The 26,922-nt window shown below is 42.7% G+C and overlaps 1 protein-coding gene across 1 annotated transcript in view; it reads right to left on the bottom strand.

The window, feature by feature from the left end:
• Positions 1 to 1,550: 1,550 nt before the first annotated feature.
• gabrb1 (gamma-aminobutyric acid type A receptor subunit beta1) overlaps positions 1,551 to 26,922 on the bottom strand; it is a 98,046-nt gene continuing 72,674 nt past the window's right edge. Inside the window, exons 6-9 of the mRNA XM_072365520.1 lie at positions 24,454 to 24,597; positions 21,355 to 21,507; positions 10,220 to 10,470; positions 1,551 to 7,065 (exon numbers count right to left, since the gene is read on the bottom strand). Coding sequence (XP_072221621.1) covers positions 6,724 to 7,065; positions 10,220 to 10,470; positions 21,355 to 21,507; positions 24,454 to 24,597 — 890 coding nt within the window. The 3' untranslated portion in view covers positions 1,551 to 6,723. The remainder of the gene's footprint in view (positions 7,066 to 10,219; positions 10,471 to 21,354; positions 21,508 to 24,453; positions 24,598 to 26,922) is intronic.

The following is a 26,922-nucleotide window of genomic DNA, read 5'->3' on the forward strand; positions in this document are numbered from 1 at the left end:
CTGCAGACAGCTGCAGACAGCTGCAGACAGCTGCAGACAACAGCTGCAGACAGCTGCAGACAGCTGCAGACAGCTGCAGACAACAGCTGCAGACAGCTGCAGACAGACAGCTGCAGACAGCTGCAGACAACAGCTGCAGACAGCTGCAGACAACAGCTGCAGACAACAGCTGCAGACAGCTGCAGACAACAGCTGCAGACAACAGCTGCAGACAACAGCTGCATACAGCTGCAGGCCGCTGCAGACAGCTGCAGACAACAGCTGCATACAGCTGCAGACAGCTGCAGACAACAGTTGCAGACAACAGCTGCAGACAGCTGCAGACAGCTACAGACAGCTGCAGACAACAGCTGCAGACAACAGCTGCAGACAGCTGCAGACAACAGCTGCAGACAGCTGCAGACAGCTGCAGACAACAGCTGCAGGCCGCTGCAGACAGCTGCAGACAACAGCTGCAGACAGCTGCAGACAGCTGCAGACAGCTGCAGACAACAGCTGCAGACAACAGCTGCAGACAGCTGCAGACAACAGCTGCAGGCCGCTGCAGACAGCTGCAGACGACAGCTGCAGACAGCTGCAGACAGCTGCAGACAACAGCTGCAGACAACAGCTGCAGACAGCTGCAGACAACAGCTGCAGACAGCTGCAGACAGCTGCAGACAACAGCTGCAGACAACAGCTGCAGACAACAGCTGCAGGCCGCTGCAGGCCGCTGCAGACAGCTGCAGACAGCTGTCTTTTCCTGTCTTTTCTAACCATTTAATTATCAAACATTAAACAGAATCTGGACATTGCTGCCGTTTGTTCCCTTTATAGGGGGATGAACTGCTGCAAAGCTCCGGCCTTTCCACATGGGGCCCCGGCTGCGTTTACTGGGTCACTCAGAGCCCCTTTACTGACTCTGCAGCAGCGCTTTCTGTGGCTCGCACTAACCGTGCACACATGCCAACGACTGATCAAGGCTTCTACTCTGCTTTTAATGCTTTGGAATTCTAAAAATGCTTCCAAAAAACACCAAAAGGGAAGCAGCTCAGTGTTTTTATGTTTGAATGGTTTTGATAGCACCAACTTCTTAGAAGGAATAAGCTTTGGATGAAGTCTTGAATCTACCGAACAAACAAAATTAACTCCTGCCGAACATGACATTTAAACCATTTGATTACAGGATGTTTGGTGAGTAAATGTTCAAACTCTGGATTTGATTCAGTCACTAAAACAGGTTGAAGTGATCCCAAACAAGCTCCATTTAATTCAGCCCAAAGCAGGCCCTGAACACCCAGTTTAGAAGATAAAAGTTTTCTGTTTCAGTGAAACTTTGGATGTGATGCCAAAATAAACCCAAAGCAAATCAAATCAATTAAAATCCAACTGTGGCTTCGTAGAAAACGCTCACCTGCAAAACCCAGCGTGTGGTCAGCAGGTGGCGCTGTGGTGAACAGAGTGCGGCTCACTAACCAGACAGAACTGAGAGGGAGAACACACGAAGAAGAGAGAAGCATGCAGAGTTCTCCTGATCAGTTATTGATTAACAGCTTCCTGCTTCAGCTCTGATTCGCTGGAGGTGTCTCCATCAAAGTTAATCCTCGGGTTAAAACATGCCGATTCTGGCTCACTTCCTTCCTATGTGACCCTGGAAGAAATAAATGGGAAGCAGCTGTTTTTAGTATTACCAGTTCCACCTTTATTCAGCTCCATCATCTCCTTCCACATCATCAACACTTTAAACTCTGCTCGCTCAGCTGTGACGATGGATGGATTTAAGCTCTGAGCAGCCTCATTAGCAAAGCCTTCAGGATGCATCCAATCTGCTGGGAAATGTGGAAGAATTCATGTAACTGCTTTGAATAAATAAATGCATGTTTCAGTCTTTTGTGTGGAGGAAAGGACATGAAGCAGTTAACCTTTATCCGTTATCATTTTACTGGATTACAAGTGAAGTGCTTGTTTTAAAAAGTCATATTAAGAAAGAGATTATCAAAGAAACATACTTCTAGCTTAAATTCTAATAAACCAGCAAATCCACTTTATATGTAGAGATGTTGGCAATTTTATTGAAACTCTCCGATGCTCTTTTAAGTCTCTGTAAGTTGACACAAATCGCTGTTATTTCGCACGCATCCAATCACGCACAGTGTCTGATGTTTGCCTGCAGACAGAGTCTCACCCACACAAACACACCCACCCACAGCCCGTCCACGTGAGAGCGCATGTAGAGCATGAGAGAAAAACTGTACAGTCATTTTACACAATAGGAGTCCAGCACGTGTCCTCCCCTCTGCAGCCGGCGGGCAAACCAGTTGTTCAGGGCTCCATTAGCTCCTCCGTCCACAGAAAGCATTTATTTGGTGAAGAAAGCCCCTCTTTCCACCCCACTCCCAGCGACGGGAACGGCTTCACCAGAGCTTCGCTTAGCACAGGAATCCAAAGATTGTCATCGTAATGCTGGAATGTCTCACTACAATCTACGCTTAGATAATGGTTAGGTACTGAAGAGCCTCAGAAAAGATCCGCTTCTGTTTCTGGTTCTCCTCGTTTTTTTGTCTTACGCTAAAAAAGTATAAGATGAAGTTTTGTAATCCCACTAAAGAGAAGTCGAGTCAAACCCTGTGAAAATATTGAGATTGTTGGTAAAGGCACAATATTCAGCCATGAGGAAAGAGCAACTGCTACTGCTGTGTTCTGTCGAAGCCTGCCTGGGGTCCCGCTTTGGACCAAAGCCCAGATGGGACCGGCAGAATCCAGCCTGTGCTGCAGCACAACATATAACTGTATTCCAGCTAAGTCCATTTGATTTGGGATGGTTTCCTGTCTGAGCTGAGGATCCTTCCGGTCTATCAAAGCCCAGAAAAGTGGCACCGACAGGCGGGTTTTAAAGAAGAAGTCTGGCTGCTGTTCGTCACGTTTTCAGGCCGTCGGAAATAACCGGAAATAACTGAAAGTGTGAAAAAAGAACAACCAGAAGATGACGCCAATTCCATCCAATTCAGGGCCACAGGGGACCAGAGGCAGGGCACAACCTGGCCGGCCCACGTGCACAACCTGGCCGGCCCACGTGCACGCTCACACTCACTCCTACGGTCAATTTAACATGAAGGTAAACAGCTCCGAGCCCCCCCCCCCGCCTCATACTGCAGACCATCAACACGCTAATACCCGCCTGCCCCATGAAAACGAGCTGAAAAACCAAGAACCAGGTCTGACTTTGCCTCTTCGCCGCCTCTTTGGCTCCAAACCTTTCTGAAAACCAAAAAGCCATCTGAGAATAACTTCTGCGCCACCTGCTCTGAACATGTGGGAAAGAGTCGGGAAACTTTCCTCTTTTGCTTCCATCCAAACTACGGAAAATGACCTGGAAGTATTTAAGTAGCAGCCAAAGTAAGAGCTGTTAGGATTCTCCAAATAAAGGAGCTCCAATGCCTCCTTATTTATCTCCTTTAACCTGGATCCTCTATGAGAGAAAAGAGATCACTCCGTCCCACAATGCCTTGCAGCGCCGGCTTTTATAGCGATTACTCGATTACTTTCATCGAGTTGTGATAAGTGATTCATTCCAAACTTTGACAATAAAGTAATGTTCTATATTATCTCATATATATATACATATATATGTGTTTATACCCTGTAATTTAACTGTAACAATGTGAAAAGATGACAATAAATAAGTGTCTGAAGCACTGAGGAAAAGACTTGGTGCTATTTACAGCGAGCGGCTTCTCTGATCTCTGAGAGTTTCAGCACAAAGTCCCGTTCAGAACATCTGCAGAACATCTGTACGTTTCAGCTTACGCAATAAAACAAAAGGCAGACAATGAGAAGACAAAGACTGAACTAATCAGACGCTGTGTCACTTCATCTCAACCCAAACTCAGGACAGTCAGCAGCGGCAGAACCGTTTGGAAGAATGTTGCTCAGACTTATTTCTGACTTTATGGAAACAGATCCTCAGCGAAGCCTGGGACAGAACAAATAAGCTCTTATTCTAATCTATCCACATGTCTGCGCAGACCAAATAAAGCCTGCAGCTACCTGAAAACACCAACTGAAGCGTATTTTACACTAAAAACCTCTGAGTGAACGCTGGACCTGAACCAGACTTTGATTTTCTGTGACAGGAACACAGAAACAACACTGCACAAGTAGATATTTGACCTCTTCCTTCTTCCTTTAGAACCAGTTCTCAGTCCCAACTCGACACATATTGTGTTGGTTTTTGACGCAGAGGGCACCCCCCACAGAGTCACTTTTGGGTGTGCTTTTATCTCAACAGTCACAGGACATGTTGCCCCTTCCAACATGGAAAATATTGCCATATAATATTGTATGCTGCATTTCATTTGGTATTTTAGGGCCTAACCGTGACGTTTTCCTAATATTGACGAAGGACTTTCGGTGTGTGACAAAGTTAGACGAAAGGAGACAGAAAACTGTCAACGTGTGTTTCTGATTCCTGATGTAAATAAGCAGGTTAACCCGGGTGTTTTACATCTAATCCCCAGCTGAGGCTACATAAGAATAAATAGATCAGATTAGGCTCTTCGCGGTTCTAACAGTTGTGAACCATTTAGTTTATATATGTGATGTCACAGTCCAATAATATGTCTTTTTTAATGTTTTATCAGGGCTTAAAATGTGTGGGTTTCAAAGAACGTTGACTTCATCGGTCATTCTGTACCTGATTTCTTTTTAAAGACGTAATTATTCACACTCACAGACGCTGTGAGAATAACGAAGGTATTAAATTGGACCACAATTAGTTTTTTTAAATAATCAGTGAGTTCCAGTCAAACGTGTTTGGCATATGGTATAATTATAATACAAAGTTTTACTGTTTTTCCCTTTAAATTAAAGGAAACTAAGTTATCTTAACAGCACAAATGCACATGCACAAGCCTGAAATAATGTAACGAATGAACAACAATTTTAAGATGTTTGCTCACAGATTTTCACCGTAATGATACAAAACAAACATGGCTTGGTTTAGGCATTGGGTCTTAACCAAGTGAAAACTATGGTGCATAAAAGGAGACTCAATTTAGACGACTAAGAACCCGGTTGAGGGTAAATCCTTATTGAAGTGTTCAGTGATAAGCTGATCTGGTACCTGATGGATCAATCACTGGGACGTCGTGTTTGCTAAACCTCACCGAAAGGTTCGAGTGCCTCAACCTAACTGTGGCCCGGCTTTTCCTAAACCTGACGAAAATACCGAAGAGCCTCAAAATAACCAAGAAGTTTTATTGGCTAAAGCTAACCCAGGATTTTTAAGTGGCTAAATCTAACCAGGACATTGTCTTTCCTAAACCTAACCAGGGCATTGTCTTTCCTAAACCTAACCAGGACATTGTTTTTCCTAAACATAACCAGGACATTGTCTTGCCGAAACATAACCAGGACAGTGTCTTTCCTAAACCTAACCAGGACATTGTTTTTCCTAAACATAACCAGGACATTGTCTTTCCTAAACCAGGACAGTGTCTTTCCTAAACCTAACCAGGACATTGTTTTTCCTAAACATAACCAGGACATTGTCTTGCCTAAATCTAACCACGACATTGTCTTTCCTAAACATAACCAGGACATTGTCTTTCCTAAATCTAACAGAAGGATTTAAGTGCCTAAACATAACTAAGACATTTAACTGTAAAAACCTGACCACGGATTGTAAGAGCATAAACCTAACCAGGGTTTTTGTTATTTAAACAAAACCAAATGGCTTAAATGCCTTAACGTAACCAAGAGGTTTAATTGTGTAAATCTAAGCAATATTTGTGCCAGTTGAACATAATCAGGTGGTTTAACTGCCTACTATTGTGTTGCCCAAACCTAACCGAGTGAAAAAAATCGTATTCTTTTTATGTCTGCATGTGCTGTTTGTGTATAATCATCAGAATTTTACACCCTGGAAATAACAATTGGTTGTGTATTTACCATGAAGGTCTGAATAGAAATGCTTAAAAGTGGCTGGTTTAACCTCAAAGACGTGAACATCAGCTGTTTCAGTTTAATCCTGTGGGTTTTAAAGCGTCTAAGCTAGCTTTTTAATTTGTTGCTGGGCTAAACACGAATCTAGAGTGATTGAGTGGTTATTTAATTATTTCCCCCAGTAGTTTATCAGTTACCAGAGCCATCTTATCATTGGCCAGATCACAGACATATCCTCTGTTAGGTGGTCTTAACTGTGTCCTTTTACTGCACCACGGACGACTTTCTTATTATGTTGGACCAAATAAGTTTTCCATTCATTAGCTGGGCGAGCTTTACTGTTTTATATACCCACTGTTTTTATCTTGTCTTTTTTTTTCTTGCATTGTAAGCAAATAAAGTTGTGTTCCATTCACATGCAAAAAGTGAAGTAACAGAAAGAAGATAAAGACAAAGAACAAATGACAGATCATTGTCTGTAGTGTTTAAGTCTTTTTGGCGTGTTTGGACTTAGAGCTTCACTGTGTCTTAAATTCAGAACTATTTTTGTCTATATCTGTTTTGGACATATACAGTAAAAGTGATAGAATCCTTTTTTTTATTAAATTATATCTCTGTCTTTATATATATTTATTTATATATTGTATATTAAATTGTATTTACATTGTAAAGACCAGTACTACTCGTTCCAAAAGAGGATTTATACAAATGGACTGAACACTCCTAATGTCATCGCTGTACAAGACCTAGGTAGCTTTAAAACCTGTATTAGTGATGCTGCCACATATGCTCACGACCATCCTAGTGGACATAATAAAGCCAGTAGACCAGGTTGAAGAAAGTGAACGCGATTGGGAAGATGACTCTGGACCACTTGTCTATGGCGTTGACGTCTGTGAGGTCCGGGATCTTGACTTTGAGCTGCGAGGCCCTCCTCCTCAAGCGACTCTTCTTGTGTCCAATTGGCCGATCGATGGCTGGTCGTCCATACAGGTCCCGGCTGGTCATGGGCTTGCGGTACTGTATGCTAGCGCTGTCGTAGGAGAACATCGTAGCCCTCGGGTCGTTGATAACGCTCATCATGTCTGGTCCACCCATCTCAGTGGGGAGGTTGGTCAGGAGGATGTTGCCATGCGCGTCAACCTGAAAAAATAAGGAGGTCATGAGATTCACCCAAATAAAGAGCAAAATCCAAGTTTCTGTTGATGAAACCATGCAATGTTAGTTATACTGCTATAGGTGCAGGGACACCTCCCTCTGAGACCTCTCTCCACCAACTGGTCAAGGCAGATGGTCGCCCATCCATGGTGAGCAAGAGGCTCTGAATCACTGTGAGGATTTGGTGCCATCCACTGGTTTCCTTAGCTTGGCAGCTTTTTTACGCACTGGTGTCAAATACACACAATTGTGATTGAAATACAACAAACTGGACGTCTGTTGGTGCTTTATAATTAGTTTAACTGGACAAATAGAAAACATAGGATTTTTAAGGTTTAAGACCGACTTAAGATCAACAAAACCAAGCGGCCACAGGTCACCCGGTTCAGGCTCGTTGCATTGGCTTCCACTATGCTTTAGAATTGGTTTTAGGATCTTACTGCTGACTTTTAAGGCCCTTCGTGGCTTCTCACTTACTTTCAGTACATGGGATCATGTATGCCAGGTCCTGCAGGTTTTAGATGTTTCCCTGCTTCAACACACCTGATTCAGATGAAAAGGATCTCTTCAAAAGATTCTTAAGTTCTGCACAAGCCTGCTGATGATGCATTGATCTGAATCAGGTGTGATGAAGCAGGGAAACACCTAAAACCTGCAGGACAGCGGCCCTCGAGGACCGGATGTGGGCATCCCTGATGTATGTAGACTAAGGCTCTCAGGCAGACGACTTTTATGTGTTCCAGAGACGTAGTTGAAGACCAGAGACCTCTTTAAAATCTATTCTTAAATCATACTTGAGTTGGAGAGTCTATCCTGTTTGTGTTTGACTTTTGATTTTTATTGATAGACTGGAACAATGGTCGGTTGTTTCACGATATTTTACTGTTGAAGGACCTTTCCGATGCGTTTGTTGTCTAATCTCTCGCTCTGAACAAAGTTGACGGTATGCAGAGCCGTTTCCTCACCACTGAAAGCAACAACAGGCTCTGGTAGAAAGTATCTGGCACTGCGAGTGATAATTCCTCTGACTTTGGAAAGCATTTTAAATTTAACTTGACAGCCCTCTCTGTAGCTATTTTGTTTTATTTAAGGCAAAGTTTAACAACTTGTGGTGTGAGAAGTGTCTACCGTAAATTACGGCCGCTACTTTTTCCCAGGCTCTGAGCACCGCGGCTTATAATATGGTGCGGCTAATGTGCGTTTTTCTCTTTTTTTTTCATGCCGCCAAAAACATTTTGCCTCGTAACATGAGACCAATAAAATGAACAAATAGTTCACAGTGGTCCAGTGAAACTGTACGATAAATCAAACACATTTACACTCCTAAATTATTCTAAATTGGTCATTTGTTCTCACCCTCAACATGGAAAACAAATGAAGAAATGCAAATGATGCAGTGGGTGACGAAGTTCTGAGGCTGTTCAATTCGGAAGAAGACTTTGATGGTTTTAGTGCGCAGAAGGAAGAAGGCGATTAGAGACTTTTCCTGTTAGGCTAATGTCTGTTTTTTTCTTACCATCGGTGTTACGGGCACTGTTCGGAAAAAAAGCATTTACACCACGTATTTGTGCGTTAGCGATAGGTGTTTAAGTTAAAACCATCGGTGTTACAGGAACTGTTCGGAAAAAAAGCATTTACGCCACGTATTTGTGCGTTATTGATAGGTGTTTAAGTTAAAACCATCGGTGTTACAGGCACTGTTCGGAAAAAAAGCATTTACGCCACGTATTTGTGCGTTAGCGATAGGTGTTTAAGTTAAAACCATCGGTGTTACAGGAACTGTTCGGAAAAAAAGCATTTACGCCACGTATTTGTGCGTTATTGATAGGTGTTTAAGTTAAAACCATCGGTGTTACAGGAACTGTTCGGACAAAAAGCTTTTACACCACGTATTTGTGCGTTATTGATAGGTGTTTAAGTTAAAACCATCGGTGTTACAGGAACTGTTCGGAAAAAAAGCTTTTACACCACGTATTTGTGCGTTAGCGATAGGCATTTAAGTTAAAACCATCGGTGTTACAGGAACTGTTCGGAAAAAAAGCATTTACGCCACGTATTTGTGCGTTATTGATAGATGTTTAAGTTAAAACCATCGGTGTTACAGGCACTGTTCGGACAAAAAGCATTTAGGCCACGTATTTGTGCGTTAGCGACAGGTATTTAAGTTAAAACCATCGGTGTTACAGGCACTGTTCGGACAAAAAGCATTCACGCCACGTATTTGTGCGTTATTGATAGGTGTTTAAGTTAAAACCATCGGTGTTACAGGAACTGTTCGGAAAAAAAGCATTTAGGCCACGTATTTGTGCGTTTGCGATAGGTGTTTAAGTTAAAACCATCGGTGTTATGGGCACTGTTCGGGGAAAAAGCATTTACACCACGTATTTGTGCGTTAGCGATAGGCATTTAAGTTAAAACCATCGGTGTTACAGGAACTGTTCGGAAAAAAAGCATTTACGCCACGTATTTGTGCGTTATTGATAGATGTTTAAGTTAAAACCATCGGTGTTACAGGCACTGTTCGGGGAAAAAGCATTTACACCACGTATTTGTGCGTTTGCGATAGGTGTTTAAGTTAAAACCATCGGTGTTATGGGCACTGTTCGGGGAAAAAGCATTTACACCACGTATTTGTGCGTTAGCGATAGGTGTTTAAGTTAAAACCATCGGTGTTACAGGAACTGTTCGGAAAAAAAGCATTTACGCCACGTATTTGTGCGTTATTGATAGATGTTTAAGTTAAAACCATCGGTGTTACAGGCACTGTTCGGGGAAAAAGCATTTACACCACGTATTTGTGCGTTAGCGATAGGTGTTTAAGTTAAAACCATCGGTGTTACAGGTATTGTTTAAATTAAAAGTTTAAAAATCCTCACATGTAACAGCTTTCTGTGTAAATATCTATTAAAATGTGGACAGCCGCGGTGCAGCTTATATTCAGGGCGCTCTATAGATACGTATCTATTTAAATGATAAGGGAGTTTTCATCCAAGCTAAATATGGGACTGGAGGTCAAGTTTGGGAACATTTCCACAGAAACTAAGATTCATAATGAGAACAGGAGCATATATACACAGGCATTAATCTGATTAATCTGACATCCAAACAGCACTAAAACTCCCCACAGATAGTTTCCCACCTGCACTTTGTTGCTCTCCATTCTGCCCTTGTTCTCGTTGTTGGACTTGGCCTTTTCCGCCGCCTTCTTCTGCAGGTGAGGACCACGGCCGAAGAAGATGTAGTTGACAAAGGCGTATTCCAGCAGAGCCAGAAAGACGAAGACAAAGCAGCCCATGAGGTAAATGTCAATGGCCTTGACGTAGGGGATCTTGGGCAGAGTCTCCCTCAGGTGGGTGTTGATGGTGGTCATGGTCAGCACGGTGGTTATACCTGGAGACAAGCAGATGTGACCAGAGAGGATGGATCAGACCTTTTCCTGAGAGTTCAGCGGACTGAAGGCACAATCTGAGGCTTTTAAACTGCGGTTTTCAATCCGAAGAAGAGCCTGAGACACTGTAAACTGCTCAGCTCAGTGTAAATAATCATTTCACAGGCTGTGATACAACCACAGGCTTGTCATGCTTAGTGATGCACCACGTTTACTTCTGCTGTGCTACATTAAAGAACCCGTTATAACCACAGGACATCAGTGCAGCTCAGCTCTAAACAGTGAAGGTGTAAGAGGCGGCGCCCAGAACCAACAGGACGGAGCGGAAATAATGAACACAAATTACAACATGACGTAAAACTCAGCTCCAAATGTAGTCCGAGTGTTTTTACACCTGCGTTTAGAGCTGTTCACATACGCTCAGATCAGCCAGGATGGTATTAAAACCAGGTGTAAACATGAGGTTAGAGGTCAATCAGTCCAAAGCACACAAGAATAAAACATTTCTTATCAAACTAAAAGAACAAATGCACAAAGACAACTTTTGATCTACACAATGCGTCACAGATGGAAGATCAAATTCCTTTAAAATCTTAAGTAGCCGTGATTAAGTGGCCCTGCCGCGCTCCGACTCACCTCTGCTTCACGCTCACGACCCCTAATGGAAGACTAATGGTTATTATAAAGCCTGGAATTGATGGATCTTGGACTTGATACGCCTTCATCACCTGAATAACTCTTCTGCCCAGAGAGGGCTTATGCTGCCTTGGATGTGGGATGAAGACTAATGATGATGGAAAACAACTAAACGTATGTTTATAAGGGATAAACGTAATGAGAATGTATTCCTCTTTTGATTTGCTGTGTAAATGTGTCCCTGCAGGTTTATCTTATGATCATTAGGGAATTCATCTTTTTGAGATGCAGCTTATCCCTTGGACTCGTTCAGTTTCACTGCCTGACAGTTCAGGGACACGTTGTGAAGTGTCCTGGGAGTGTGGGATCCTTCCCTATAAGCATTCAGGTCCTTCTATAAGCATTCAGGTCCTTCCCTATAAGCATTCAGGTCCTTTGCTATAAGCATTCAGGTCCTTCTATAAGCATTCAGGTCCTTCTATAAGCATTCAGGTCCTTCCCTATAAGCATTCAGGTCCTTCCCTATAAGCATTCAGGTCCTTCGCTATAAGCATTCAGGTCCTTCCCTATAAGCTATAAGCATTCAGGTCCTTCTATAAGCATTCAGGTCCTTCGCTATAAACATTCAGGTCCTTCTATAAGCATTCAGGTCCTTTGCTATAAGCATTCAGGTCCTTCGCTATAAGCATTCAGGTCCTTTGCTATAAGCATTCAGGTCCTTTGCTATAAGCATTCAGGTCCTTCCCTATAAGCATTCAGGTCCTTCCCTATAAGCATTCAGGTCCTTCTATAAGCATTCAGGTCCTTCTATAAGCATTCAGGTCCTTCGCTATAAACATTCAGGTCCTTCTATAAGCATTCAGGTCCTTTGCTATAAGCATTCAGGTCCTTCCCTATAAGCATTCAGGTCCTTCGCTATAAGCATTCAGGTCCTCCTATAAGCATTCAGGTCCTTCGCTATAAGCATTCAGGTCCTTCTATAAGCATTCAGGTCCTTCGCTATAAACATTCAGGTCCTTCTATAAGCATTCAGGTCCTTTGCTATAAGCATTCAGGTCCTTTGCTATAAGCATTCAGGTCCTTTGCTATAAGCATTCAGGTCCTTCTATAAGCATTCAGGTCCTTCCCTATAAGCATTCAGGTCCTTCGCTATAAGCATTCAGGTCCTCCTATAAGCATTCAGGTCCTTCGCTATAAGCATTCAGGTCCTTCTATAAGCATTCAGGTCCTTTGCTATAAGCATTCAGGTCCTTTGCTATAAGCATTCAGGTCCTTCGCTATAAGCATTCAGGTCCTTCTATAAGCATTCAGGTCCTTCGCTATAAACATTCAGGTCCTTCTATAAGCATTCAGGTCCTTTGCTATAAGCATTCAGGTCCTTTGCTATAAGCATTCAGGTCCTTCCCTATAAGCATTCAGGTCCTTCCCTATAAGCATTCAGGTCCTTCTATAAGCATTCAGGTCCTTCTATAAGCATTCAGGTCCTTCGCTATAAACATTCAGGTCCTTCTATAAGCATTCAGGTCCTTTGCTATAAGCATTCAGGTCCTTTGCTATAAGCATTCAGTTCCTTCCCTATAAGCATTCAGGTCCTTCCCTATAAGCATTCAGGTCCTTCGCTATAAGCATTCAGGTCCTTCGCTATAAACATTCAGGTCCTTCTATAAGCATTCAGGTCCTTTGCTATAAGCATTCAGGTCCTTTGCTATAAGCATTCAGTTCCTTCCCTATAAGCATTCAGGTCCTTCCCTATAAGCATTCAGGTCCTTCGCTATAAGCATTCAGGTCCTTCTCTATAAGCATTCAGGTCCTTTGCTATAAGCATTCAGGTCCTTCTATAAGCATTCAGGTCCTTCTATAAGCATTCAGGTCCTTCCCTATAAGCATTCAGGTCCTTTGCTATAAGCATTCAGGTCCTTTGCTATAAGCATTCAGGTCCTTCTATAAGCATTCAGGTCCTTCTATAAGCATTCAGGTCCTTCCCTATAAGCATTCAGGTCCTTCTACAAGCATTCAGGTCCTTTGCTATAAGCATTCAGGTCCTTTGCTATAAGCATTCAGGTCCTTCGCTATAAGCATTCAGGTCCTTCTATAAGCATTCAGGTCCTTCCCTATAAGCATTCAGGTCCTTCCCTATAAGCATTCAGGTCCTTTGCTATAAGCATTCAGGTCCTTCGCTATAAGCATTCAGGTCCTTCCCTATAAGCATTCAGGTCCTTCCCTATAAGCATTCAGGTCCTTTGCTATAAGCATTCAGGTCCTTCTATAAGCATTCAGGTCCTTTGCTATAAGCATTCAGGTCCTTTGCTATAAGCATTCAGGTCCTTCTATAAGCATTCAGGTCCTTTGCTATAAGCATTCAGGTCCTTTGCTATAAGCATTCAGGTCCTTCTATAAGCATTCAGGTCCTTCCCTATAAGCATTCAGGTCCTTCCCTATAAGCATTCAGGTCCTTTGCTATAAGCATTCAGGTCCTTCTATAAGCATTCAGGTCCTTTGCTATAAGCATTCAGGTCCTTCGCTATAAGCATTCAGGTCCTTTGCTATAAGCATTCAGGTCCTTTGCTATAAGCATTCAGGTCCTTCCCTATAAGCATTCAGGTCCTTCCCTATAAGCATTCAGGTCCTTCGCTATAAGCATTCAGGTCCTTCGCTATAAGCATTCAGGTCCTTCGCTATAAGCATTCAGGTCCTTCTATAAGCATTCAGGTCCTTCCCTATAAGCATTCAGGTCCTTCCCTATAAGCATTCAGGTCCTTCTATAAGCATTCAGGTCCTTTGCTATAAGCATTCAGGTCCTTCCCTATAAGCATTCAGGTCCTTCCCTATAAGCATTCAGGTCCTTCGCTATAAGCATTCAGGTCCTTCTATAAGCATTCAGGTCCTTCGCTATAAGCATTCAGGTCCTTCGCTATAAGCATTCAGGTCCTTTGCTATAAGCATTCAGGTCCTTCGCTATAAGCATTCAGGTCCTTCCCTATAAGCATTCAGGTCCTTCGCTATAAGCATTCAGGTCCTTTACTATAAGCATTCAGGTCCTTAGCTATAAGCATTCAGGTCCTTCTATAAGCATTCAGGTCCTTCGCTATAAGCATTCAGGTCATTCCCTATAAGCATTCAGGTCCTTCCCTATAAGCATTCAGGTCCTTCGCTATAAGCATTCAGGTCCTTCTATAAGCATTCAGGTCCTTCCCTATAAGCATTCAGGTCATTCCCTATAAGCATTCAGGTCCTTCCCTATAAGCATTCAGGTCCTTCGCTATAAGCATTCAGGTCCTTTACTATAAGCTATAAGCATTCAGGTCCTTCTCTATAAGCATTCAGGTCCTTAGCTATAAGCATTCAGGTCCTTCTATAAGCATTCAGGTCCTTCCCTATAAGCATTCAGGTCCTTCGCTATAAGCATTCAGGTCCTTCCCTATAAGCTATAAGCATTCAGGTCCTTCTCTATAAGCATTCAGGTCCTTCGCTATAAGCATTCAGGTCCTTCCCTATAAGCATTCAGGTCCTTCCCTATAAGCATTCAGGTCCTTCCCTATAAGCTATAAGCATTCAGGTCCTTTGCTATAAGCATTCAGGTCCTTCCCTATAAGCATTCAGGTCCTTCCCTATAAGCATTCAGGTCCTTCCCTATAAGCTATAAGCATTCAGGTCCTTCTATAAGCATTCAGGTCCTTTGCTATAAGCATTCAGGTCCTTCTCTATAAGCATTCAGGTCCTTCCCTATAAGCATTCAGGTCCTTCCCTATAAGCATTCAGGTCCTTTGCTATAAGCATTCAGGTCCTTCCCTATAAGCATTCAGGTCCTTCTATAAGCATTCAGGTCCTTTGCTATAAGCATTCAGGTCCTTCCCTATAAGCATTCAGGTCCTTCGCTATAAGCATTCAGGTCCTTCGCTATAAGCATTCAGGTCCTTCCCTATAAGCATTCAGGTCCTTCGCTATAAGCATTCAGGTCCTCCTATAAGCATTCAGGTCCTTCGCTATAAGCATTCAGGTCCTTCCCTATAAGCATTCAGGTCCTTCGCTATAAGCATTCAGGTCCTCCTATAAGCATTCAGGTCCTTCGCTATAAGCATTCAGGTCCTTCGCTATAAGCATTCAGGTCCTTCTATAAGCATTCAGGTCCTTTGCTATAAGCATTCAGGTCCTTCGCTATAAGCATTCAGGTCCTTCCCTATAAGCATTCAGGTCCTTCCCTATAAGCATTCAGGTCCTTCGCTATAAGCATTCAGGTCCTTTACTATAAGCATTCAGGTCCTTAGCTATAAGCATTCAGGTCCTTCTATAAGCATTCAGGTCCTTCGCTATAAGCATTCAGGTCATTCCCTATAAGCATTCAGGTCCTTCCCTATAAGCATTCAGGTCCTTCGCTATAAGCATTCAGGTCCTTTACTATAAGCATTCAGGTCCTTAGCTATAAGCATTCAGGTCCTTCTATAAGCATTCAGGTCCTTCCCTATAAGCATTCAGGTCATTCCCTATAAGCATTCAGGTCCTTCCCTATAAGCATTCAGGTCCTTCGCTATAAGCATTCAGGTCCTTTACTATAAGCATTCAGGTCCTTAGCTATAAGCATTCAGGTCCTTCTATAAGCATTCAGGTCCTTCCCTATAAGCATTCAGGTCATTCCCTATAAGCTATAAGCATTCAGGTCCTTTGCTATAAGCATTCAGGTCCTTCGCTATAAGCATTCAGGTCCTTCGCTATAAGCATTCAGGTCCTTCCCTATAAGCATTCAGGTCATTCCCTATAAGCTATAAGCATTCATGTCCTTTGCTATAAGCATTCAGGTCCTTCGCTATAAGCATTCAGGTCCTTCCCTATAAGCATTCAGGTCCTTCCCTATAAGCATTCAGGTCCTTCCCTATAAGCTATAAGCATTCAGGTCCTTCTATAAGCATTCAGGTCCTTTGCTATAAGCATTCAGGTCCTTCTATAAGCATTCAGGTCCTTTGCTATAAGCATTCAGGTCCTTTGCTATAAGCATTCAGGTCCTTCCCTATAAGCATTCAGGTCCTTCCCTATAAGCATTCAGGTCCTTTGCTATAAGCATTCAGGTCCTTCCCTATAAGCATTCAGGTCATTCCCTATAAGCTATAAGCATTCAGGTCCTTCCCTATAAGCATTCAGGTCATTCCCTATAAGCTATAAGCATTCAGGTCCTTCCCTATAAGCATTCAGGTCCTTCCCTATAAGCTATAAGCATTCAGGTCCTTCTATAAGCATTCAGGTCCTTTGCTATAAGCATTCAGGTCCTTCTATAAGCATTCAGGTCCTTTGCTATAAGCATTCAGGTCCTTTGCTATAAGCATTCAGGTCCTTCCCTATAAGCATTCAGGTCCTTCCCTATAAGCATTCAGGTCCTTCTATAAGCATTCAGGTCCTTTGCTATAAGCATTCAGGTCCTTCTCTATAAGCATTCAGGTCCTTCCCTATAAGCATTCAGGTCCTTCCCTATAAGCTATAAGCATTCAGGTCCTTTGCTATAAGCATTCAGGTCCTTTACTATAAGCATTCAGGTCCTTAGCTATAAGCATTCAGGTCCTTCTATAAGCATTCAGGTCCTTCCCTATAAGCATTCAGGTCATTCCCTATAAGCTATAAGCATTCAGGTCCTTTGCTATAAGCATTCAGGTCCTTCGCTATAAGCATTCAGGTCCTTCGCTATAAGCATTCAGGTCCTTCCCTATAAGCATTCAGGTCATTCCCTATAAGCTATAAGCATTCAGGTCCTTTGCTATAAGCATTCAGGTCCTTCGCTATAAGCATTCAGGTCCTTCCCTATAAGCATTCAGGTCCTTCCCTATAAGCTATAAGCATTCAGGTCCTTCTATAAGCATTCAGGTCCTTTGCTATAAGCATTCAGGTCCTTCTATAAGCATTCAGGTCCTTTGCTATAAGCATTCAGGTCCTTTGCTATAAGCATTCAGGTCCTTCCCTATAAGCATTCAGGTCCTTCCCTATAAGCATTCAGGTCCTTTGCTATAAGCATTCAGGTCCTTCCCTATAAGCATTCAGGTCCTTCCCTATAAGCATTCAGGTCCTTCTATAAGCATTCAGGTCCTTTGCTATAAGCATTCAGGTCCTTCTCTATAAGCATTCAGGTCCTTCCCTATAAGCATTCAGGTCCTTCCCTATAAGCTATAAGCATTCAGGTCCTTCGCTATAAGCATTCAGGTCCTTTGCTATAAGCATTCAGGTCCTTTACTATAAGCATTCAGGTCCTTAGCTATAAGCATTCAGGTCCTTCTATAAGCATTCAGGTCCTTCCCTATAAGCATTCAGGTCATTCCCTATAAGCTATAAGCATTCAGGTCCTTTGCTATAAGCATTCAGGTCCTTCGCTATAAGCATTCAGGTCCTTCGCTATAAGCATTCAGGTCCTTCCCTATAAGCATTCAGGTCATTCCCTATAAGCTATAAGCATTCAGGTCCTTTGCTATAAGCATTCAGGTCCTTCGCTATAAGCATTCAGGTCCTTCCCTATAAGCATTCAGGTCCTTCCCTATAAGCTATAAGCATTCAGGTCCTTCTATAAGCATTCAGGTCCTTTGCTATAAGCATTCAGGTCCTTCTATAAGCATTCAGGTCCTTTGCTATAAGCATTCAGGTCCTTTGCTATAAGCATTCAGGTCCTTCCCTATAAGCATTCAGGTCCTTCCCTATAAGCATTCAGGTCCTTTGCTATAAGCATTCAGGTCCTTCCCTATAAGCATTCAGGTCCTTCCCTATAAGCATTCAGGTCCTTCTATAAGCATTCAGGTCCTTTGCTATAAGCATTCAGGTCCTTCTCTATAAGCATTCAGGTCCTTCCCTATAAGCATTCAGGTCCTTCCCTATAAGCTATAAGCATTCAGGTCCTTCGCTATAAGCATTCAGGTCCTTAGCTATAAGCATTCAGGTCCTTCCCTATAAGCATTCAGGTCCTTCGCTATAAGCATTCAGGTCCTTTGCTATAAGCATTCAGGTCCTTCCCTATAAGCATTCAGGTCCTTCCCTATAAGCTATAAGCATTCAGGTCCTTTGCTATAAGCATTCAGGTCCTTTGCTATAAGCATTCAGGTCCTTTGCTATAAGCATTCAGGTCCTTTACTATAAGCATTCAGGTCCTTCCCTATAAGCATTCAGGTCCTTCCCTATAAGCATTCAGGTCCTTTGCTATAAGCATTCAGGTCCTTTGCTATAAGCATTCAGGTCCTTCTATAAGCATTCAGGTCCTTCTATAAGCATTCAGGTCCTTCCCTATAAGCATTCAGGTCCTTCCCTATAAGCATTCAGGTCCTTCCCTATAAGCATTCAGGTCCTTCCCTATAAGCATTCAGGTCCTTTGCTATAAGCATTCAGGTCCTTTGCTATAAGCATTCAGGTCCTTCTATAAGCATTCAGGTCCTTCCCTATAAGCATTCAGGTCCTTCCCTATAAGCATTCAGGTCCTTTGCTATAAGCATTCAGGTCCTTCCCTATAAGCATTCAGGTCCTTCCCTATAAGCATTCAGGTCCTTTGCTATAAGCATTCAGGTCCTTCCCTATAAGCATTCAGGTCCTTCCCTATAAGCATTCAGGTCCTTCCCTATAAGCATTCAGGTCCTTTGCTATAAGCTATAAGCATTCGGGTCCTTTGCTATAAGCATTCAGGCCCCATACAACCAGCTGGGAGCCCGGTGGGTCTTTGGCTCACCATGGCTGCCTTTTGTCACCAGTTCTACTCTTAATCTTTACGAAAGGAGTTTGCAGTCTCCAGTTCAGTCAGTTCAGGGTTGCTTTGGGTCAGTTTGGTTGATGCCTACAGCCTTTATCGAGCTGAGATCTTAACAACAAACAGCCAAACAAACCAAGGCAACCGCATCAGCTGCTTGGGGAGGTTTACAGAGGGAAAAGGTCAGTGTTAATCCACCTTATAGATGTTTGGTGATAGATGACGAAGAGCTTCAGTGTGCTCATGGCGTTGGATAAAACGGGATAAAGAAGTTTTTCAGAGTTATGAACTGCAAATTACGACCAAATTTCAAGCTAACCGGAGTCGTCTGGTGCTGATGTTTGTTTCTAAAAGTGGCCTGTGAGGCAGAGCCTTCAGTTATCAGTGTTTCTCTCTCTCAGCAGGTGTCTCTGGCCTGGTGTTACGCTGCTTGTTGTCCCCTCTTTCCTGTCCTCTCAGCCCCCAGCTGGTCCAGGCAGATGGTTCCTTCCTGGTTCTGGTTCCTGTTAAAAGGGAGTTTTTTTTATCTCCACAGTCACATTGGATGGAAGAGAAGTTTCCATCCAATCTGCTGGTTTCTTTGCCAGGTATCTTATTGGTTCTGTATGACTTATTTGGAATTCAATAAATTGGATTCAATCGGCTTGAGTTTGAGTTGAGTTTTTTTTTTTTGTGATTTGGTGCTTTATAAATAAAACTGGATTAAATTCAAGTTGAATCTGTCAGACTAAATGTCAGTTCATGCATTTCATTGTTGGGATGACGCAGTCTGCAGAGGTGGACCAACCAATGAGCTCCTATCTGTGATGTTTCCACATAAAACCACTCGCAGCTGGACAGTTTTCTCTGTTTTTAACCACCAGATGGGGTCCAGCTCTGCCGTGCTTATGGCTGGATAAGAGCGGCACACCTGCTGCAGCACTCAGATTAAGTGTTGAAAGAAAAGTGTGTTGTTGGGGGTTTGTGACACCTCCAGTTTGGGCCTTTTGGGTAAGTTAGAGAATCTTATGACTCAGTCGTTCTCTTAGCATCGAATCAACTGACAAACCTTTTATATTCTCACTCCGTCTCATCTTAAGTCTGTGTGACACTCAGGGAATCTAACGGTTTATTTTCCGTTCCATGTCTTGTCATTTCCTGTTTTATTTTGAAAGATCACTAATCTTCTCCTCTTGTTTCAGGTATCTTGCCCTTCCTCCCGTGTCTGATTGTCTTCCCTGATTCCCAAAGTGTTTCCACCTGTTCCCCTTGGTCCCTCATGTGTTTAAATAGTCTGCGTTTCCCTTGTCTTGTGCCAGTATCTTGTCTCATTGTGAGCTTCATTACCAGCCACCTGCCTTGTCTTGAATCCACAGAATCCACCAGCCTGCAGTGCATTTTACTTTGTAATTTCTTGTTCCATAGCCTTAGTTATTCATTGTACCGGTAAGTTTCATAGCTTTGTTTTTCCTCCATTTTCTAGGAGTGATTTTTCGTTGTTACCTGTCACAGTCGCCTCCGTTAAAGGAGAGCTTTCAGTTAAAGTTAAAGTTTCTTAGAGCCTCTGTTTTATTAAGAGTGCGCCTTTTATTCATTCCGCCTCATTTTGAGAGCGTGACTTAGTTTTGTTAAATGCGTTTACGTTTCTGTTTATGCATTTAGCAGACGCTTTTATCCAAAGCGACTTACAGGTAAGGCAGGTAGGGTAAGGGGGTCTTGCCTAAGGACCCCTACTGGAGACACTACCTTTCATGCAGGGGATTTGAACCCAGGTCTCCTACATGGAAGGTGACAATCATACAACTACACTATCCAGTTGTGTTCATAGCTTTTGGTTTTCCTCCCAGTTTGGAGAGATTTTACATTTAATTTTCACAGCCGCGCTCCTCCTCCTCCACAGATACGGAGGAGAGCGCTCAGGGTTTTCACAGCTTTTCTTTTGCGCTGCCGGGAGGTCGCCCTGCAGTGCCGCTGTCTTTATAATAAAAACCCTCTTGAAACCACACGACCCTGCGTCCTGAATCACTTCGGTAACTGACAAACGGTGAGTAAATGAAGCATCTGAGCGGCTTCCACCAGCCACAGCAGACCTCTGACAGCCCAAAAGCAGGAAGTAGGAAGTCCTTGTTCCACTCACAGCAGAAAAACTTAACTAGACTACAGCTGAAGATCGTTCCTCTTATTTTCAAGTGTTGATTTGTTACAAATGCAGATAAAAGATGAAAGATACAAGTTAAAAATGTTGGTTTTCTTATCGACTTACTAACTTTTAGCCCCGATTACAGACTGAAGTTTTCACCTTTGATGAGGCCAAATGTTTCAGAAATGACTTTTAAATCTGGACCTCTGGTCTGAGGTCAGGGTGTCCTCTGGTTAAACAACAGAAGATGTTTGTGCAGACACGAAGAAACCAAGTCAAGGCACAAATGTTATCAAAATGCAGACGTTTGAGCACTTTTTACAGCAACTCCGGAGGAAAATCAGAGCTTTTAATGAGCATCCGCCTGAAACAGTACAGCTAAAAGTCACTAAATGTAATAATCGACCTGCAGAGAACTGATGAGTCACTGACCTAATGCGACTCTGGCGGCTGAGGCGTCATAGTTTATCCAGAAGGAGACCCAGGACAGGATGGTGATCAGGGTGGAGGGCATGTAGGTCTGCAGGATGAAATATCCAATGTTCCTCTTCAGCTTGAAGCTCAGTGACAGACGTGGATATGAACCTGTGAAATACAAAGTGCACGAGCCACGATTAAAGGAATCCATACGAAGCTCCCTTTATATTTATACTGATTCAGCTGCAGGGTTTGGTTTGAGTTAAGATGTGCACTGGAAGGTTAGAATAATCCAAATCTTAATCTCAGCTCATGCTTTGTTTTCAGAGACAAGAAGAGCATTAAAATCAGCTTATTTCTCATCAGCAGGTAAAACATGAACTGCATCCATGTGACCTCCACTTCAGTGTTTATATTCCTGCGGAAAAGCAAGTAAAATGTGATTTTTGTTTGTTTTTTTACCTAAAACATAAGATTCATTGCACTGAGCTCTGGTTTTGCCTCCAGGTTATTCACACATGAGCAACTGAAGCATCGTCCTGGTTACCCAGTCATCACAAGTGACATCCAGCAAAGACCATAAAAAACAATATACCGGTTTATACATTCAATGGAAAATAATGTTCCACCTTAAAAGCTGTTCATAAGACTTAAGACAGAGTTAAAAAGTGACAACTCTATGATTATTCAGTAAGTCACCTCCTCAGGATATGTTAGCAGTAGTTCACCTTTTGAGCCACCAGAGGGCGCTTTAGCATCAGCTCGAGGTACATCTGCACATCATGGTGAGCTAATGCTGTGTTTGCTATGAAGCTGCTATAAAAATGGTAGAAACCAGCAAACAAAGCTGTCCTACGAGGCCAAACACAATAATCTGAGAGGAAGTCTTTGGAAGCAAACTGGATTTTACATCGTAAAAACACACTAAAACAAACAGAAAAAGCAGCTGTTTTACTCTCCAACACATCTGCAGACACATGAGTTCAGAGGAATCTTATTCCCCGTGTCCACCGACCGGATCAATCAAAGCGATTATCACAGATAACACAAATGTGCAGCAACAGGGGAAATAAGAAGACCGGGCCGACTTTCAGCCGAGCCGTGCACGTGTCCCGGAAACGGATGGATGACGTTAACGACTCCCTAAATTTTACAATAGTCTTAGAGCCTTTTTATAGTGCCCCCCCCATGGTACTTATGAGGTGTTGTATTGCTGGAAATAAAAGAAGAACCCTTCAATTTGCCATTTTTGTTGTTTTTAAAATATATTATAGTTATATAATATAATACAATATACTATAATATACCATAATATAATATAATATAATAAAATATAATAGAATTTAATATAATATAATATAATATAATAAAATAAAATAAAATATAACATAATATAATACAATATAATATAATAAAATTATAATAAAATTTAATAGAATATAACATAATAAAATATAATATAATATAATATAATATAATATGAGTGTTCTGGGGTTAAATATCTAGGGACCATAACTGACAATAAACTTGTATTTTAAAGGAAAATTGAGTGTAAAAAGGCTCTCCAGCACCATAATGAGCATGTTTCACCTGCTTTTATTAAGTCTTTTTCTTTGGTGTTATGGTTTGTTCAGACCTCTTTAAAAGAGAAGAACTTCTTTATTAAACGCTCAGGTCGTCTTTAAGCAGCTTCCATCTGGACGAAGGTTTTTAGGTTTTATTTTATTTAAGGTATTTTTTTTAGTTTGTTACCAGGTTTTATTCTATTTCTAATATGAGAGATTATTCATCTGATGTCCAGATCTGTGGAAGCAGAGCACTTTGATAACTTCTTATTTTCATTATTATCTGGGATTTTCAACATGTTTCGGTAGATTTTATGCTGGTACAAATAAAGTCACCTGACCTGCTCTAAGAGAAAGAAATAACCTGGACATCACACGGTTATGCATCAACTGAACTCTGGATAAGTTTAACTTCTCCTTGTTTGAACTCTGGAAGAAGTTCCAACCCAACCGAGTCATTTCTGACTCTTTTTGTGAGCATTGCATTTTGTAAAAGGGACGTTTCCTTCAAAAAGCAGTGATGGAAAGCTGCTGAGGCCCTGCAGCAGCTCCATCTGATGGTCAGTTCCTCACCGTGTCGCAGGCAGAATCAGCACCAACTCAACTGGGCCGTGAGAGCAAACCTTCCAGACTTCCTGCTGCCTCTGACCTCCTCTGTGGGGGGTCCTGGTCCACGTGGGTCCAGCTGAATTCTCTGCTCAGACGCCGTCTTTGAGCTGCTTTAACGGTGATTCTGTCAGCTGAGGCTGTGGTTACAACATCTGGATTTTATCAGAGCAGAGCGACAGTCTGGAAACGCTCCAAGTGAGCCGACACAAAGTCTTAAAGGGCTGATTTCAGTCCCAGTTTCTGACAAAAGAAACCCAGAAAAATACGCGAATGAGAGCAGCTTTCTGGGGATTCTGCTGTATTCTGAAACCAGCTGACATTTTCTGCTGTTTCCTTAGACCAGGCAGGCCGGCGCTTCGCTTTCTTTACGCTGTACATGTCATTTCCTTTCAGGTTTACATAGTTTCATGGTATTTATTGCTTTGGCCTTGACTCCACTTACAGTTCAGCTCGTAGAAAAACCCTCATGCGGTTAAATCTTAACGAGGTCTGTGTGAAGTAATGTGAAGCAATAAAAACTAGCTGCAGTTATGAGCTGAAATGAAAAAGGCAGCTGAACAGAACACTTGGACAAACCCGGTCGGTAGAAGTCCAACATTGAGGTGGGTGGACTGAAGCATTTTGGCCTTCAGCTCATTTCCTTCTAAGAGAGTAAAAGTGTTGATATGGAAAGCTGCTTGACCTGTTTCTGCTGTCAACAACCACATTTATGAGCTACAATAAACCAGAATCACCCTGCAGCTGTGTGTTGGACACATTAGACGCCTTCAGGCAGCTCAGAGGACATTTGATGGCTGGTGAAACATCAGTGGGAGGTGATCACTGAATAAAAGAACCGCAAGGCAGAAGCATTTTCAAATAATAAGCTAATTAAAGCAATATGTCAAGACAAAGCGGACTGTAAAATCATTCCAATGATCCCCTTTAATCAGGCGTTTACCTGTGGCGAACACGGCTTTGGTGGAGAGCGTTTGGTAGTCTATGATGGAGAACTGGGGCAGCTCGATGTTCTCCACCCCGGTGACGGAGCCGGCGTTGCTTCCTCCCTGCCAGTAGAACTCGATGTCGTCGGTGGTGTATCCATCTGAGAGAAGCAGGGGAACAGGGCAGGTTCAAACTCAGCTGAAACAGCACGAATGGACACATTCTGTCGAGATGTAACAGGAGGCGCCGTCTTCGGTGAGCTGACAGACAACCTGTGGGCGGAGCTTAAACCGCAGCCATGTCTGACACCTTTAACCGGCGCCGGTTAGCTCACAGAAGAGGCAGAAAGCGTGCGAATACCTGCTGGAGCAACACTCTGAGCGAAGGCTTTAATTCCTGCCTGTTTGAGATCAAATGATGAGAGCAGGAGAGTGAAAAGAGAAACTGTGGCCTACAAGGTAAACGCTCTTACTGTAAATCACGCTGAAGTGCTTCGACATCTCCCTGCTGTCTATAAGAGGAGAGATGCAGATGGACTGAGAGTCTGTTGAGCAAAGAGTTTTCCTCTTCAAAACCAACAAAAGAAACAATAAAACAGAAAATGATGAAACTTCATGATGGACGTGAACAAATATTTAAAGAATAAACTATTTGTAAAAATACTCCTGATCAGCCTCATTCTGACCTTTAACCTTTAAAGTGTCCTGATCAACAGTTCTGCAGCTTTCTGAAGCTCTTTCACAGTTTTTCTTTGGACTTTTTCTGCTTTTCCCTCATCTTCAGTCCTTGTACCTGAGCATTTTCAGAGGAATGTGTTTTTTCTTTGTTCAGCCACTGAACTCTGACCTTTGACCCATTCAGGCAGAAAAAAGGCTCCTAACTCAAGGGATGAACCAGTGTTGTGTCGACACAGAACAGACAACTTAGCAAAGAAGCCATTTTAAACTGGATCTTTAGGCACTTTGTTACCAGCAGCCTGTCACAAAGACACATCATTTGTTCCCATTTCTTTAGCTGCATCTATGAAAAACAGCAAAGAAAACACAGTTTGACAGACAGAAAATAGGATTTCTGCAGCAACAAGGTGATTCCCAAAGAGCTATTAGCTGAAAACTTGGCATATCTCAGCATGGTGTGCAGTGTGTCCTTAAAACATTTGAGGAAACTGGACAAGTGGAGGACAAAAGAAGAAGTGTCAGGCCTAAAAAACTATCTACAGCAGATGAACAGGATCTGAAAGTGATGTCCTTAAGAAAGAGGAAAAAATCCAGCTGTGACCTGACAGGACCTGAGAGATGCATCTGGACCTTCAGCTGATCCATCTACTGTTGGCCCAAGCCTCATCAGAAATGGTCTCCATGGAAGGGTGGCTGTCAAGAAGCCGTTCTTAAGGAAGGGAAACAGGGAGAAAAGGCTGAGCTGTGCCAAATGACACAAGAAGTGGACTGAAAATCAGTGGCAACAGGTCTTATGGAGGGATGAATCCTCCCCAGAGCCCGGACCTCAACATTATTGAAGCAGTGTGGGATCATCTGACAGAGAACGGAACAAAAGGCAGCCCACATCCAAAGAAGAGCTTTGGGATGTCCTTCAAGAAGCCTGGAGAACTATTCCTGAAGACTCCTTAAAGAAATGACAGAAAGCTGGTCTCAGAGGGTTCAGGCTGTGTTGGAGAATAAAGGAGCTCAGACCAGATATTCACTTTAAAGCTGCTGAGAACTGATAAAAACTCTGTTTCTGCCTCAGATTCTGGGTTTATATCAGGACGACCTCAAGACTCTGTAACAATTTTACTGTTACTGGAGGACGGTTCCTAAATGCAGCATCGTGCACTCTTTGTCTGAGCAGAACTGATATTTCTGCTAAATCACCAGCGCCTGAAAGCAGGCCGTCATGTTCTGCTCCCCCACTGGACACCTTCCAGTTCCCCAGCGGCTGAACTGGACCAACAGTAAAGCCTCCTTCCCTGCTGCTGGCAGGTCTCTGGGCTGTGGCTACTGCCTGAACCACAGCGAGACCGGCCCCTGATGCCCTTTCACTTATTAGACCCATTTAATTGGGCCGGCGAGTCTCTCTTTTCAGACTCCATCTTATCTTCACGCAGCTGCAAGATTTCTGGGAATTAACTGCTTATCATGAGTGGAAGAGCTTCATTATGATTTTTCTCTTCCACTTTATGTTATGGGATATGAAGAATGTAATAGAATGGATAAAGTGGGCAATCAAAATCGTTTAAAGGTGCAATTTAGCTCCAGTAGTGGCACGATAAAACAGTTTTTTAACTTTAATGCTCACAGATACAGATGTTTCCTGGACGATTTAAAGCATTTTTCTCCAACTTGAACCTTATGAGGACTCCTGCTGCTTTCCTTCTGATTCCTCTTATCCTCTCACTCATGGTTCAACATACCTCCAACAAGTAAGCGCTAAAACAACGACATATCGCACCTGGAAGTGCCGCCGTATCAATCAGGATCATCATCTG

Source organism: Leuresthes tenuis, unplaced genomic scaffold (assembly GCF_036924035.1).
Source record: "Leuresthes tenuis unplaced genomic scaffold, fLeuTen1.0.hap1 SCAF_15, whole genome shotgun sequence".
In the NCBI taxonomy this organism is placed as follows: Eukaryota; Metazoa; Chordata; class Actinopteri; order Atheriniformes; family Atherinopsidae; genus Leuresthes; species Leuresthes tenuis.